This window comes from Dryas octopetala, chromosome 5 (assembly GCF_963921425.1).
Source record: "Dryas octopetala chromosome 5, drDryOcto1.1, whole genome shotgun sequence".
Taxonomy (NCBI): Eukaryota; Viridiplantae; Streptophyta; class Magnoliopsida; order Rosales; family Rosaceae; genus Dryas; species Dryas octopetala.
The window spans coordinates 18,327,705-18,342,479 of record NC_141370.1 but is presented as its reverse complement, the minus strand read 5'-3'; the positions used below and the strand labels follow the sequence as shown (position 1 = coordinate 18,342,479).

The window sequence follows — 14,775 nt, the reverse complement described above, 5'->3', positions numbered from 1 at the left end:
TTTTAATAAAGAACCAAATTTAATTTCTCCATCTAAACACAATGTTAGCGTTCCAATAACATCATTTTCATTCTCATCATTAGTTTCTAAAAATCCCAATCCAAGAAATGCAAAATTATATAAGATTTCTAGAATCTCATTTTGCGAAATAAACACCAGCTGCGATTCTTCCCTAAAAGTTTAAAACCACTTGATGAGGGTTTACCACTATCTCACTTGGGTCATCTCACATTCTAAGTGTGAGTTTCCCTGCTCTTTGTTTTTGGGTTTGTTGGGGTTGATAATTCACATGGAAAATTAGGTGCTAAAGAAGCATGGTACGTCCTCCTTTTGAGCATGAGGAAAGAATTTCAAGAATTTGATGAGTTGAAGCATATCAAAGTTTAAACGTAATGAGCATTCTTGGTGCCAACATCCAATGCACTCAAAATTCAGCATGAGTTTATCAAAGTTGGGTTTCAGTAAATTTACCAACACTCTTTGTGCCACCATCTCATGCACTTAACCTCGAAATTCAGCATGACTTGACATTTAAATTATGCAACTATCTAAACTATTCTTCTATCAACACTACTACATACCACCATATAGGGCCTATATGGAGACCTGATACTATTCACAGCATTCAAATCAATACCTATCAAAATACTTATTCACAGTTATCTAAGTGAAACTGACTAAGAGTGGATCTATGGCCTCACAAATTTGAATCCTCGGGAAGACTTCATGTGACACATTTTTCCCCTTCAAGTGGAGGGCTAAGCCGAAGCCTTTTTGCAGCTTGTTGCTCTTCTTCTGACTCAGGCATCATACCATCATCAACCATCTGCACATCATCACATGAGATTGTCCTGTTTTCTACCATATCGGAGTCTTGGTGCGTTGGCATATCAGTATTTTCTTGGCATGAGGGAAGTGGACCTCCATTGTCATTGCTATCATGCACCTTATCATGGTCTTGAGAACCTTCAATATCAGTATTTTCTCGACATGATGGAAGTGGACCTCCATTGTCATTGCAGTCATGCACCTTATCATGGTCTTGAGAACCTTCAATATCAGTATTTTCTCGACATGATGGAAGTGGACCTCCATTATCATTGCCATCATGCACCTTATCATGGTCTTGAGAACCTTCAATATCAGTATTTTCTCGACACGATGGAAGTGGACCTCCATTGTCATTGCCATCATGCATCTTTTCATGGTCTTGAGAACCTCCAACAATGGAAGCACCCTGCATCTTGCCTGAAGCAGAAACAACACCATCAATAAAAAACGTGACATTTTCCATTGATGGACAACTTTGTCCATCCAGTTCTTCTTTCTGACTTTGACCCAAATCTTCCCCAACTGGATAGTTTTCAATGATCCCTATATCTTCAGAATCATCAGAGGCACAAATTGATGCTTCAGGTGATGAATCAATGTTTCCATTTTGTGCTTGTGCAGAAAGTTCCAAGTCAAAAGAAGTCTCGGCTCCATAAATTCTAGACGAGTAAGGGATGCTACAAGTTTGAGATGTCATTCCAGTTATTTGCTGAAAACCAGAGTCTCCCGTAGGCAAATAGGTGAAATGCTCTCCAGTTTCGGTATCTTCCTGTTATGAAACAAATAGACAAGTGCAAGTATTGCATTCTCCTCAATGAACTTATGTAACATCAAATGTATCTTCCTATAATATGTATGTTTAAGTCTCTAGAGATCTGAGCTAAAAAAAAAAAGCTTACCAGCCCGTCTCACAAGTTTATATAGCCTAGGATTTGTGAAGAATGGAACAAATGATTCTTAAGGCTTTTATTGATTAAAGGGACAAAAAAAGGAAGATATTGCGGGCTATTTTGAAATAATTTTTAAACAATAGATGATTCAAAATCTGTCACATGGTATGTCAATCTCTCTCTCCAACACACACATAAGCATTATGAAGCAACTCCCAAAAAGACGTAAAAGCCACAATTTATAATTGCTCATGATTTTCAATCCCAATTATCTCATAATTAGAACAAGGATATTGTTCCTAATAGAATAAGAAGAAACGTTCGTACCTCTACTGGTGGTATAGCTCCATTAAGACGGAAAAAAGATGATTTCTGGTCAAATGATTGATATTGTCCAAATGGTGAACCTGCAGTGGCTCCTGATTCAAAAAATTCCCTGAGAACCAAGCTTGCATCATTAACACACTCAGAACTCCTTAGAGAAGAAGTGGATAATAAAGTCATTTCAATCCCCTGGCCTGCTTGGGAACTTGATATATCTTCTTGGCAAGCTATAGCAGGACAGCATCGTCCTGAAAGAAACTCCACACCAGTTTCATGCTCATTACATACTGGAAGTTTAGCCCGGTTTTCATCACTGCAAGCTGCTGAAGAGACTTCCCGACAACGATTTTCAAGGAGTTCAAAAATTAACTTCTGGATTAAAGTACGCTTGAGAGAAGCCTCGGAAGGAGGAAACCAATTTGCTTTAAGCTGGTAAGAGAAGTCATGGTTATGAATGACTAACATTGAAAACATAAAAGTAAGTGAAAGAGCAATTAATCTACGGAAGGATTATATAAGAAAGTCAATAAGTTAAAACATTATGGAAAAAGGGCAAATGACCGGTAGGCGATGAAAACTTAATTAAAGTTTCAGCATTTGCATCTAAAACCCGAGTTCATCCCAAGATCTGTTTATTTCATTACATGTCATCAGAGTTGATAAACCTTCTATTTAAGAAAAAGAAAATCCTAGCATGAGAGATTCCAAAGAAATGACTATGTCCACATACAACCAAGGTATGTGGAAAAGAAGGCATTACATATGGTAGAAATTGAAAATCCACATAATAACACACAAACACACACATGTATGTATGCAGAAGTATTCAAACACTTGAGATCAAGCACTTCAAGAGGAAACATATCTTACTCTATGAATTGGATTTTCATCCAATGGTTAATAGGGAAACATACCATGTATTTGAATGCTCTAATCCTTTTTTAACCATCAGATTTTCATCCAATGACTTAGAGTATGTTATGTTTCCTATTTTGGTGTTTTAACCCTCCTCCATATGCACGTAATATACACGTATAAAAGATCATATATTAACAAATTAACAATAATTGATTTCCACTAAAAACGCATGAACAATAATTTACAAACATCACCCTCTAAACTTACATAGACTGTAACTTGGTTTTTAAAAACAAGAAATGAAGTATGCACAGCACAGGGAAAAAATTGAATATTTAGGATTGTGTAAGGTTAAAAATATTCAAATATTTCTAGGAAGTAAAGGTTAAAAATAATAAAAAGAATTAATGACATTAGATAAAAACTGAAAACAAAGTAGACCACTTACAAAGTTGGAGGACTTGGTTATTTTGAAAGGATTGAAATTAACAGGAACTTCTGCCAGAAAGAGCTCCAGATAGTGGAGCAAAAACAGGCCACAATCAAATGAATTTTCCTGTTGCGGTAGCTGAAAGCAATATAAACCAGTGTCAAGTTTTAACATTTTATCATCAGCAAAAAATGAAGCCTTTTAACATTTATGTATCACAAAAGTAAAAGAAAATGAGGGGGAAAAATGTTAACATGTCAGAGACATAATTATCTCATGTGATGTGACTGAACAAAGAGAGTAAATATCTAATGCAGGAAATAAAAAGACAGTATGATGACAGATGAGGATGCAAATATTAGAAAGTGAGGGGAAAAAAAAAGAATCAAGAATGGCTCTGTGATCACAATTCATAGTGAAAAATGCTTATCTGATTTCTAGTTATTCAGTGCTAATCGCAAGAAAGATTATTACATTCATCTAATGGCTTTTTTTCTTTTGTGGGGGGGGGGGCGCGGCTGCATCTGATAGCTCTTTATAGATCTTTAGAGCATTTGGGGATGAATATGTTAGGTATTTTCATTTGATAAAAAGACAATGGAATTACTAAAGTACATCTAGAAGTTAACTACCTATCAAAAGAAAGCTAAAGGGAAATAACTGAATCATAATTTGGTGCATTCACTTGAATATAAGACTATCTAAATACCCATTTCTGAAAAATTCTTTTTGTGTCTTCTTTTAAAAAAAAATAATAATAATAATTGTTTCAGGATAGTTATTCCCTTCACAGGAGTAGTAGCACTTTTTTTTTCTTTAATAAGACAAGATGGTAGCATTTAAATATCAAATTATTTAGACTTCATACATCATTTGAACTCCTAAAGTAAAGGTCTCTTAAAATCAGCACATATAGAGGACACTCATTTGCTCAATAAGATCTGCACTTAGCCCAAACTTTCTTATTTTTCAAACTAGGAATAGCTGCTATATGTTAATCTGAACTGCATAAAGCAGTTATAAGCATTAGAAAGTACAATGATGCCACTTTTATCTCTCCCGATCTTGAGATAAACATGCATCACCAAAGAATTTCAAGATGCCCTGCAGATACCGACGAGAAAAGGAGAAAATGAAAAGCATAATAAGGATTAGTCACAGTATCCAACCAGTGAACATCTTACACTAATGCTCAACCAAGAACATCATTCTGTATAGCTACCAATCTTCATCTAAATCGCCCAACATTTGAACACCAAGGTTTTGTACAATAAAGTAAAGTTCGCGCATATACTAGTATCAACCACAAGGTTAATAAGCATACACAACAATATGAACATATGACTCAAATGTGGCCCATCAGTCTATGAAATCACTATGTCGTCTCAAACTTCAGCTACAGTACCCATCTAAAGCAGATTTTTTTAGGAAATTCTATTTCTCTTCCCTCTTTGAAAAATTTGTCAGATAAGACTGGAGCATTACCTCAAATGGGACAAACCGCAGGTTGTGGAATTTTGATGAGATTTCTTCAGATGTCTCCTTTTTCCTTTCTTTCCACTCTTCCCACAAATAACTATCATTTCAAGGTCAAATATCAGTTTCACATTAGAAGATTTAAATTCCAAATTTGTTATCAAAGGAGGAAGAAAAGATGGAAAGAAGAAAGAGGAATAAGCCAACAAGTGTAGAGCAAAACATAGTAGTTATAACCATGTCAATACCCTGTGATCGCATGGCTTGCATCCTCCTTTGGTGTTTTTATTTATTAATCATTCATCAAAATAAACTAACAATGCCACGTTCAACCTCTATCCTAAGGGGATCTTGTCAAACAAATTTCATTTTGTTTTTTTTTTTCTTCTCCTTTGGTTTATTGGAAGGATCTAAATCCAAGACCTACCACTATCCCACAAACATTCACCAAAGCCTAACTAGCTATTCACCTCTTAAAGGTCCAACTGTGGCATAAGAAATACAATAATAATAAGAGGATTATGAGAAGAAAGTACGGTGAAGAAAGGACTTCATAACACCTCTATTCTTCAAAACAACACATATATGCATCAGAAAACAAAAAAAAAATGAACTTCAATAGCTAAAGATACCTTTGAACAAGATTTTTGAGACCTGTATGACTTCCTTTGATAGAATCCATGTGCAATATACAAGGTACTTTAAGTGACTTGCTCGGGTCCCCATCTGAAACATGACAAAAGTACATAAATAATTGGAAAATAAATTCAAAGATATATTTTACACAATCCAACAAAAACTTACCCTTATGTCTAGGCAATTCACCAGGATGACATATGACTATTAGACTCCAGTGTAGACTGGCATTAAAAAGCACAAAAATGATATATCAGCACTCCAATAAATTGAGCTTATTACAAGAGCCAAACAGTTTGGGCAAGAGATCATACTTGAAGTTTATAGGAATGAAGATGTACTCCTTTTCAAATAAATCCACTTTCCTTGTCCATTTACGAACACGTTGAAAGGCAGCCCTGCCATCAGAAACACTTGATGGATCTTTGTCCAGGTCAGCCAGCTTTCGAAAGAAAAAACTATTGAAAAAGTGGAACCTATGCTTTTCCTCGGGTGGAATCTGATTCTTCAAATACCTGCCAATTGATTACATTTAAAAAGGAACATTTAAATTGGAAAAAACAATTGACGAAACTTATAATCACAACAAAAAATCATAATTTTGCCAAAAATAAAGACCAAAGCTCCATTGTTGACAAAGCAAGTTTAAAAATTATTTAATAAATACCCATGCCGGACACAAGATTGTAAATTTGGCCAAAGGCTTAAAAGCCCAAACCCATTTACTTTGGGCAACAGCTTGGCCAGGTTGGACCTAGGACAAGGTTTTAGGGCATGACCTGGCCCAGTTTCCTTGTTTAAGGCTGGCCTTTCTGGACCTAAAACAACCAGGCTTAGGCCCGCTATTTAAGCCCAACCCAGTCCTTTTTGTTTTTAAAACGAAAGGGCCCATTTGATGCTGTAGTGTTGTTTGATTTTCAAACAATCATATGACCATTAATATATATTGCACCTAACCTTCAAATTTTCTGACCGTTTGATTTCGTTGAAAATTTAAAAATTAAACAAATGTTATCCCTTTATGTCCCTAATTCAAATAACTATAACTAAGGTTCAAAATCACCCATTTTTTCACACAAAAACCATTCCTCCTCGATTTCTCATCTTCCAATCTGTGTTAGTGACTTATTTTTTCTATATCCAATCACCTTCACTACTATTAGAAATCAAATTTTGTATCTACAGGTGGCACTAGCTACTTGAAAAGACAATCTAGAAGATGGGTAAGCATTCAGCATCCATTTTAACAAATCATTTCTAGTGAGCCTTAAGCAAAAAAAAAAAAAAAAAAACCTCAATGCTGTCCCTTTATGGAGCCAAAACTCGTAAGGATGAAAATCCATTAGGATTCAGAAAAAGAACATGGGTAGGGCTTAATACAAAGCACATAGAACCATACATGTGAGCTTATGCATGCAGGCTTACTTGATATAGAAGTCAATAATTGTATCATTAATGAATGTCTCTGGCTGTAAAAGATCAACATCTCTCTTACTGATGGAAACAGCATCTGAATCCCCTTTCGGATATACAACATCTTCAAATGGCTCGTCAAAACTGTATAAAATCTCAAATTTGTTCAGTATACATCATACAGTAGCACCAAGAACAAAAGAAAATGAACACAAAAGCAATCATTTTTCTTTTCACAAATAGAACCAAACAAGTGTTCTACCATATTATTGGGCAACATGACAACATAAATAGTCTCCAGCAGATTCCAGCTCTATAAAAACTCAAGTTGAACAAGCAGTGACATGAAAAGGGACCACAGAAATTTATTCTTCACCCACTAGTTCTATGAATTCAAGAAAAAAGGCATACATCCAAATCATACAGAAATAGTTCCCTAAAACTCAAAACAAAATTCATTCTAAAACGAATCCAAGAAAGTCACAGAAGTAAAACAAGCCTCATCATGCGATATCCAAGAAATTCATTTTCAAACCATAGAGATGTGATATCAATGCATATACCGCATGGGACAGAGTTAAATCTTTATCCAATCCTCATCATATAAGAGAAGGAAAAAAAAAAAACATTTTCAAAAACTATAGAACATAACAAAAAGGACTAAAGAACTCAAAAAGACATGAGAAACATGACAAAGTATCCAAAAAGAAAAGAGAAAAAAAAGGGAAAAAGAAACATCATAGAACATAGTAACAAGAGAGAGCATTCTAATTTGTGTCTTCATAATTATAATGAAAAGGAAATAGGATCACTTTAACTCACTTTGGAAAATGACGCCTCTGCCCAAGTGAATCATCCTCATCTGTCCCCATGCTACTTGCACCAAAAGGGGGAAAAAGATGAATTTAAGACTGTACATAACTATTGAAGTAAAAAAAAATTAAGAATACCCAACACACACAAAGTGCTAGTACAAATTTAAAATCATGACAAAGCATTTCACCAAAGACAAATAAATTGTGAATCCAGACCATTCCCTCACATTTCTAAGCTTGATATGCTTGAACAGAAAAAGAGCATATATACATCCTAACAAAATTAGCCACAAAAATGTACAGTTGACCCATTCTAATTTGCAAATTAATAACAAAACAGGCATGCTTATCACAAGAACGGCACATCATCCCTCTGAAGAGGCAAAAAGACTGGACACTATGCCCTAACAGATACCACACAAGATAAAAGCAAGCTGAAAAGTAAAACTCAGCACTAATGTAAATAGAGTACATAATTCAACCAAGACCCTTAAAGTACATAAAATGTCCTGTTCACTGAGTGTTTCTTCCACCATCAATTATGAGGATAGAAACGCAACTTAAATGGATCACACTATACTTGGCAGCTTCAAATTCAATACTGGATCTCTGATGTCTCACACCTGAATAATCTGTAGACATAGTATGGCAGCAATCCCTTTGTCTACTGGACTATATATCCCATTAAATCTGTCATATTGTAATCACCCAAACCACTATTTAATTGATCCTAAACCTAAATCACATTGAATTGTTTTATGACCCTCCACCCCTAAAATCTTAACTGTTGATTAAACGGTGATAAAGTTGATATTGCAACCTGGCCATTAACTTTAAATCAGATTACCTTGACTGTATCTTGGATATTGTTATGGCTATGCTGTCTCCAATTATTTTGTGCATATTGGTGAATATACCAATATTTTTGTAAATGTTGGTACAATTAGAGAGTTAAAGAAGAAAACATGAAATTTTTAAAAATCTTGTTAAAATAGAAATGCTAGTGATTTCAAAAGGCATAATTTTCGAGTCTGTCTAAACTAATACACAGAAGAATAATTAATAAGCTCAATTGCTTTTTACAAAATTATCAAATATTGCTTTTTTACAAAAAAAAATAAATAATGCACTCATTTCAGAAGTTCAATACAAATATCATAGCTGTCTTATAATATGAGTACTTAGCATAACAAAAAAGGGGAGCGGGGGGGGGGGGGGGGTGGTTAGGGTTTAGGGTTTAGGGTTTAGGGGGGGGGGGGGGGGGGGGACATTGATATCAACAGTCCTGGCCATTAATTTAGTAAGCCTATTGGCATGAAGCTTAGAAAATCGAAGAATAAAAATTACATAAGGAATGCAGAACAATATTGTATTAACCAACGCATGTTAAACAAACTTACTTTTGCACAGCCCATGCATTCAAATATTTCACATTTAAAGACGCTATCTTTTCCTGTATCTGGAACCAGTTGGGATCCACAACTGCAATCTTCAGCTCCTCAATGCCTAGGAAAATTTTGGGTAGCAGATAATGAAAGAAAAAAGAGAAGCCACAATCAGTTGAGAGTATGAAGTCCCAAAAAAGCATAACATTAACGAGTTTGGACAAAATTTAAACCACATACTGTTCCAGAACTTGAGTGATAATCTCATACCTTTTTTTTTTTTTTTTTCTAAACTAAAAAGAATCACGTTTTCTGATATGACAAATACTGTTTTTTATAGGATCATACGACACATACTACTGGCTAAAAGTAAAATATAAAACTGCAAGATGCCTCATTGATACTTGGATAAACAAATTACTTATCGGTCTTACTTATGACTTTTAGCTAAGAAAAGATTTTCCAGTCGTGCATAATATGATTCTATATGGTCTCCCCACCATAAAATATTTTTTATATTTGCTCATCCATAACATAATCTACTCTTAATCAGTGCCTTGTTACACAACTTAAATGTCATAAAATGAGAAGTGAGAATCTGCACAGAACCCCTGTGAGAATTTACCAAACTTTTGCAGAGAATTGAACAGCAGGTTAAACAATCCTACTAAAAGATGCTGGTGAAACTGAATGGAGAAAATTCCACCAAAACTACATTATGCAGTGCAATCCTAGTAGGTGAATGCAAAAACCAACAAAAACAAAGGAACACTACTTTGTACAAGTTCACTGACCGGAAGTACCATGTGCATTATCATCTTCAGCGGCATCCTTTGATATCACACGAAGTTTGATCATGACAAATTCTACCTGAATGTAGTCCACACCATAAACTGTATATATTCAATACCAAGTATGTATAAAAATCGGCAATACCAATAGAAGAGTTTCAGGACTCACTCTTTCAAACCACTGACATTCAACATTGACGAGATCATCAACTCCCCATTCAAAATTAAAGATTTCGTGGTTTTCAGATGGTGTTGGACCACTGATTTTGATACAACTGTCGGAAAACGTTAATTGGGGCTCTGTACAATAATTATCCCGATATACAACATAATCAGGATAAAGAACAACTGTCATATTTATGTCATCCTGCAAATTCTGTAAATGGATAAAAGTCACAATTAAAAAACATTCTAGCACTGGATAAACATGGTATTCAAAACTTATTTAGAAGGCAAGTACATTTTGTACTAATCAATAAGAAATTATGTTTTTTGTCTCATTACACTTCTCAAAATATTAGACAGCCTCACTCACTGAAAGCATGTATTTTACCTTAACTAAGAGAACATGACAATCAAGAAGGAAAAACTATAGAGATGAGGTTCACAAGACTATAATGATAGATTGATTTCTGACAAATGCAATAAGCATTGATTGATGAACATTTAGAAACATATAATGATACCACCACAGTAAAATTAGTAGTAGAAAATAGCCTAAGAACCCCCAAACAACTAACAACTCCCAGATAGAAACTCAGATATTATTTAGAGGAAGAGCATAGTATTGACAGACACTAGTGAGTGAAAACGGGACAGAGTGGCTCCTGAAATGATTTAAAAACAGAAGAGAAAATCAATGTAAAGGTAAGACAGAGAAGGCATTTAGGAGTTTGTGAGATCTAAGAAACAGTATCAGTCGGAGCCCCAAAGGTTAGGAACATCTCCCTCAATCTCTGCTTCATTAGCTCACCTTTATATTTCTTTGTTATCTATACTATTACAATTAAGTGGATTCTTTGGTGTCCCCAATTTAGCTCACCTTTCTTTCTTATGCCTCACTTTCAGTTTTTTGACAGAGAAGACAGAGAAGGCATAATTCCATTTTTTGACATTAAAAATACCCGATACCCACTTAAACCACCCATTACCCTATTTAGATTATCCCACAAACTACCCCTCTTTCTTTCTTGACGATTATTTTACTAAACTAAACCATCAACATAATATTTACTTCTTTATTTTTTGTTTTTCTAATCCCAGTTATGTAGTTATGTAGAAGACCAATCTCATATGCATTGGAAGGGCAATAGAAAAAGAAGAGAAGATTACCATTCCCATATTGCCTGAGCAAAGACCCAATTTAAAAGTACCCAAAGAAACTGAAAGTGAAAAACAAATAATAGTAAGAACACAAAGGTGCAAGACATAAATTCCTAAGCAAAACGCACACTAAAGAAGATAAGCATAAAAATCCTCCAATTAACAAAGAAATACCATCATCCTCTTCAATTTCAGAAGCAGGACTCGATGGAGACCCACTCATGCTTTCAGCAGCATCTGAAATCACATCAACTGGCTCATTCTGCACAAAAATCAAATTACGTAAGCATAAATTTGTATTGTTAATTTCCGCATTAAGGATGTACTTTGGTATATATATGGAAGTTAAAGTACACTGGATGGAGACACTGGAAGGGCACAGTCTAACTGGCCTTTCCCAAGGAAAGGCAATGTAGCATTTGAACCTCTTCTCTCTGGTTCAGAAAGAAAACTTCTGGATCCATGATTATCTAATTTGGAATCAGAGTACTCTTCATGACTCAAACGTTTGGATTGTGGGGCAGCATCCAATTCCAAATGATCTTTCTCAGTAGCAAGCTTCTCTTCAATTGTGCCCAGAGGGGAATGTGAATTAGCATTATTGGAACAATGATCACGGCCGATTACATCGACATCTACACAAGGTATGCTGCTAATTTCTTTTGTTTGAACATTGGCTCCCTGGGAAACTAGAAGCACATCTAGATGAATTAACATATTTTGAATGGTAATACTGATGGTATACATCAATCATCTTTAGCTCAGCTGACTTCAAAAATTAAGAGAAACAAAACAAAAGAAAAAACAACACCAACAACAACAACAACATATCAACAAGATTCAGAGAGCTATATCAACCAAAACTGGACGAATCAACAAATAAACAAACATTCACAAATAGTGAAAAACCATTTTGAACAAGAGACTGGAACTATCGAGGATTTTATAGACAGTCAGAGCTTAACAACATGTTAATTAGTCTATACTCTTTACATTTAAAAAATTATGCAAAAATATAGATAACTGTAAGTTGCCTTATATAATGAATATATGATTACCAGGAGATCCATCTCTAATTAACTAGTTGTTTCAAGTATATATCCCAACTAGCCGAATAATTTTCTGCTGGATTACACTTTTCTAAAATATTATTAACCTAAAATTTACAGATTAAACAATGCCATTCATTTCAGCAACCAACTGCCATATTATCAAATTACTTAATTCTACGTGAACAATCAATTTACACATAAAGATAGACTTATATGAAGAACCCAAATTTGAAATTATTATAGTAGTAAGTGGGTAACTGCTAACTGATAATTCGAAGAAGTAACATATAAATTCAGACAAAGTACTGAACTTTCATTCATTCTCCAAGTTTTATTTTCCCAAAGATTCTAGGCAACCAAACATGGAAAAGTAGTAGTATTAGACATTGGGAACGTGACCTACCACACTCGAAAAGCTTGCACTTCAAAATTGGGTCGCTATCGGGGCTAGGGTTTTTGCACTTTCCCGGACAATTCCCGACGATCTGTTCGGTGAGCTCGTCCTCTTCGTCATAGTCGAAGACTTCAAGGCCTCTACGCGGGGAGCTGCTCTTCATGGCGAATCAGCGAAGGGCTTGGAATCGAAACTCGGGCGAGTCGAGTGACTCAGTGAGTGAGCATTAGGCTTTGTGAAAACTCAGTCAAATCAGAGAGAAAACAATGTGCGACGAGAGCTGAGAGGGTTTTGGCCGCGTAGGAGCGGGTCGTAATTTGTAATGTAACTAACCAATCGGAGACAACTATTTTTTTCCCTTTTTCTTTAAAAAAAAAAATGAACGTTAATGAGCGTATTTATTAAGTTCACGCGCGTTGGCGGAGCGTGCAAAACACTGCCCTCATAAGAAGGGCGGAGTCGTCGAGTATTGCAAATGTATTCTATGATGGTTATGTATAATTTGTCTATTTTTCTTCTTTTGAATGCATAATTGATAGGGATACATTCCTTTTTCTCTTTCATCTTTTTCCATATGAGCCCTACTTGCCTTTTCTTTTTTCTTCAAAGCTAAAAATATAGGCCAACCATTTTTGACACCAAATATGAATGTCATTCTTTTCCCCACATTTGGCATAAGAAATGACAAATGCAATTCTTGTGGCAACATATTCATTCATGCACAAATGGATTGGAGATAGTTGTTCAATGATTCCCAAATTGGCAATAGCTTGTACAAAGTTTGGTGCATTGCAAATTCACAATTTCCAAAGAGAAATAAGTTTTATACACTACGTTTATTTTTATTTACAAAAATAGAAGTGTCAATTGTAACATTTTTTAAAAAACTATTTACATCAATTTATACCATGTGCAATATGGATTGGATTAACACGAATCCCAATAAACCCAATTCGACTTTTTAATTTATATGAGCATGTTTAAAAAAAAAAAAAAACACATGTTGCACTTAGGTTGGACTTGGAGTGAAAATTTTTCAACCCAATAAATTTTAGTTCATACTTATTTGAGGCTCACCAAACCTTCAAATTAATTATTTAAATTATTTTGGAGAGTCCGATTATTATGAGAGACTGTGTGAAATTTTTAATGAAAAATGATTGAGAAAATTTGGGTTAAATACCTAATCCCAATAATGTTTTAGAAAACCAGTAAGACCATATAATTTTTGGGTTGGGCTACTAATTTATGGAGTTAATTTTCAGAATAGGTCACAAACTAACAACCAATTTCTATTGGGCCTTATTATTGACAGATTTGCCCTTTGGCCCATATCTGATGGAACTTGAAGTTCCTTAAAATAGTTTTGCTGTGATCGTCATTAAAATATGACTCTTTTAAATTAGGTCGTTTGGCCACTTCTCTTTTTTTTTTTTTTTTTTTTTCTGTTTTCGTTTGTGATCGTCTCTCTCACGCAAATATTCTCTGCATTTGTTTGTGCAATTTCTGGAGATTTTGATGTGAGTTTGGTGAGCTCGCTTGGTTGTAAAGGTATGTGATCGCTCTCTGCTTTTCTTCGTTTGGTTGTGCGATTTTGTAAATTGATGTTGTGTCAATGTTGAAGTTTATTGTAAGTTTTGATTTCGCATGTAATTTAGGGTTTTTCATTGATTGTTTAGAATTTGTGATCTTCATTGTAAGTTTGAACTATGTTTTTTCTTCAAAATCTGAGTATATGATGAAACTCACAATGAATTATTTGTCTGGATTATGTTTCTTTTGAATTTGTGCTATTATTTTTCCTAGGGTTTGAGTTGCGATTTTTGTTATCTTTGTGTAACTTTTGAGTTTTTTCAAGTTTTGTATATTGTTTAATTTTGGACTTTAGGCTTGGCTCTGTTTTTCCTTATGTATTTGATTTGATTACTATTTCTCGTTATGTATGTTATTGTTCTATTATTATGGTTTCTGCATTAGAGTTATTATTCTGTAATTTTGGAGTTCAGTCACAGCTTCTAATAATAAATTTAGGCATTAATTATGGAGCTCAGTCACAATTGCTCATTACCTTCTAAGTTCAGTCACAGTTTTTATTAATTATTGTTTTTTTGTTTTTAATCTTAAAGGTGATGGAAAATTTCATAATAGGACGTTGTT

At 34.5% G+C, this 14,775-nt stretch overlaps 1 protein-coding gene across 1 annotated transcript; it reads right to left on the bottom strand.

The window, feature by feature from the left end:
* Nucleotides 1-390: 390 nt before the first annotated feature.
* LOC147285237 (putative ubiquitin-like-specific protease 2B) lies at nt 391-12,905 on the bottom strand. The gene is made up of 16 exons (XM_086244389.1): nt 12,628-12,905; nt 11,527-11,861; nt 11,347-11,434; nt 11,182-11,231; nt 10,019-10,225; nt 9,853-9,928; nt 9,074-9,179; nt 7,681-7,731; nt 6,871-7,002; nt 5,760-5,960; nt 5,614-5,669; nt 5,442-5,535; nt 4,819-4,909; nt 3,352-3,471; nt 2,049-2,474; nt 391-1,600 (listed from the first exon to the last, which is right to left on the bottom strand). The coding sequence occupies exons 1-16, from the start codon at nt 12,779-12,781 to the stop codon at nt 725-727; spliced, it is 3,063 nt and encodes a 1,020-aa protein (XP_086100515.1). The 5' UTR covers nt 12,782-12,905; the 3' UTR covers nt 391-724.
* Between the last annotated feature and the right edge of the window lie 1,870 nt (nt 12,906-14,775).

Excerpts from the sequence above, each read along its gene's own strand:
- LOC147285237 (XM_086244389.1), bottom strand. The coding sequence starts at position 12,781 with ATGAAGAGCAGCTCCCCGCGTAGAGGCCTTGAAGTCTTCGACTATGAC. Across the intron at positions 9,929-10,018 it reads AATGTCAGTGGTTTGAAAGA|GTAGAATTTGTCATGATCAA; the intron begins GTGAGTCCTGAA and ends GACTACATTCAG. Across the intron at positions 5,536-5,613 it reads TGAATTGCCTAGACATAAGG|ATGGGGACCCGAGCAAGTCA; the intron begins GTAAGTTTTTGT and ends GTCATGTTTCAG.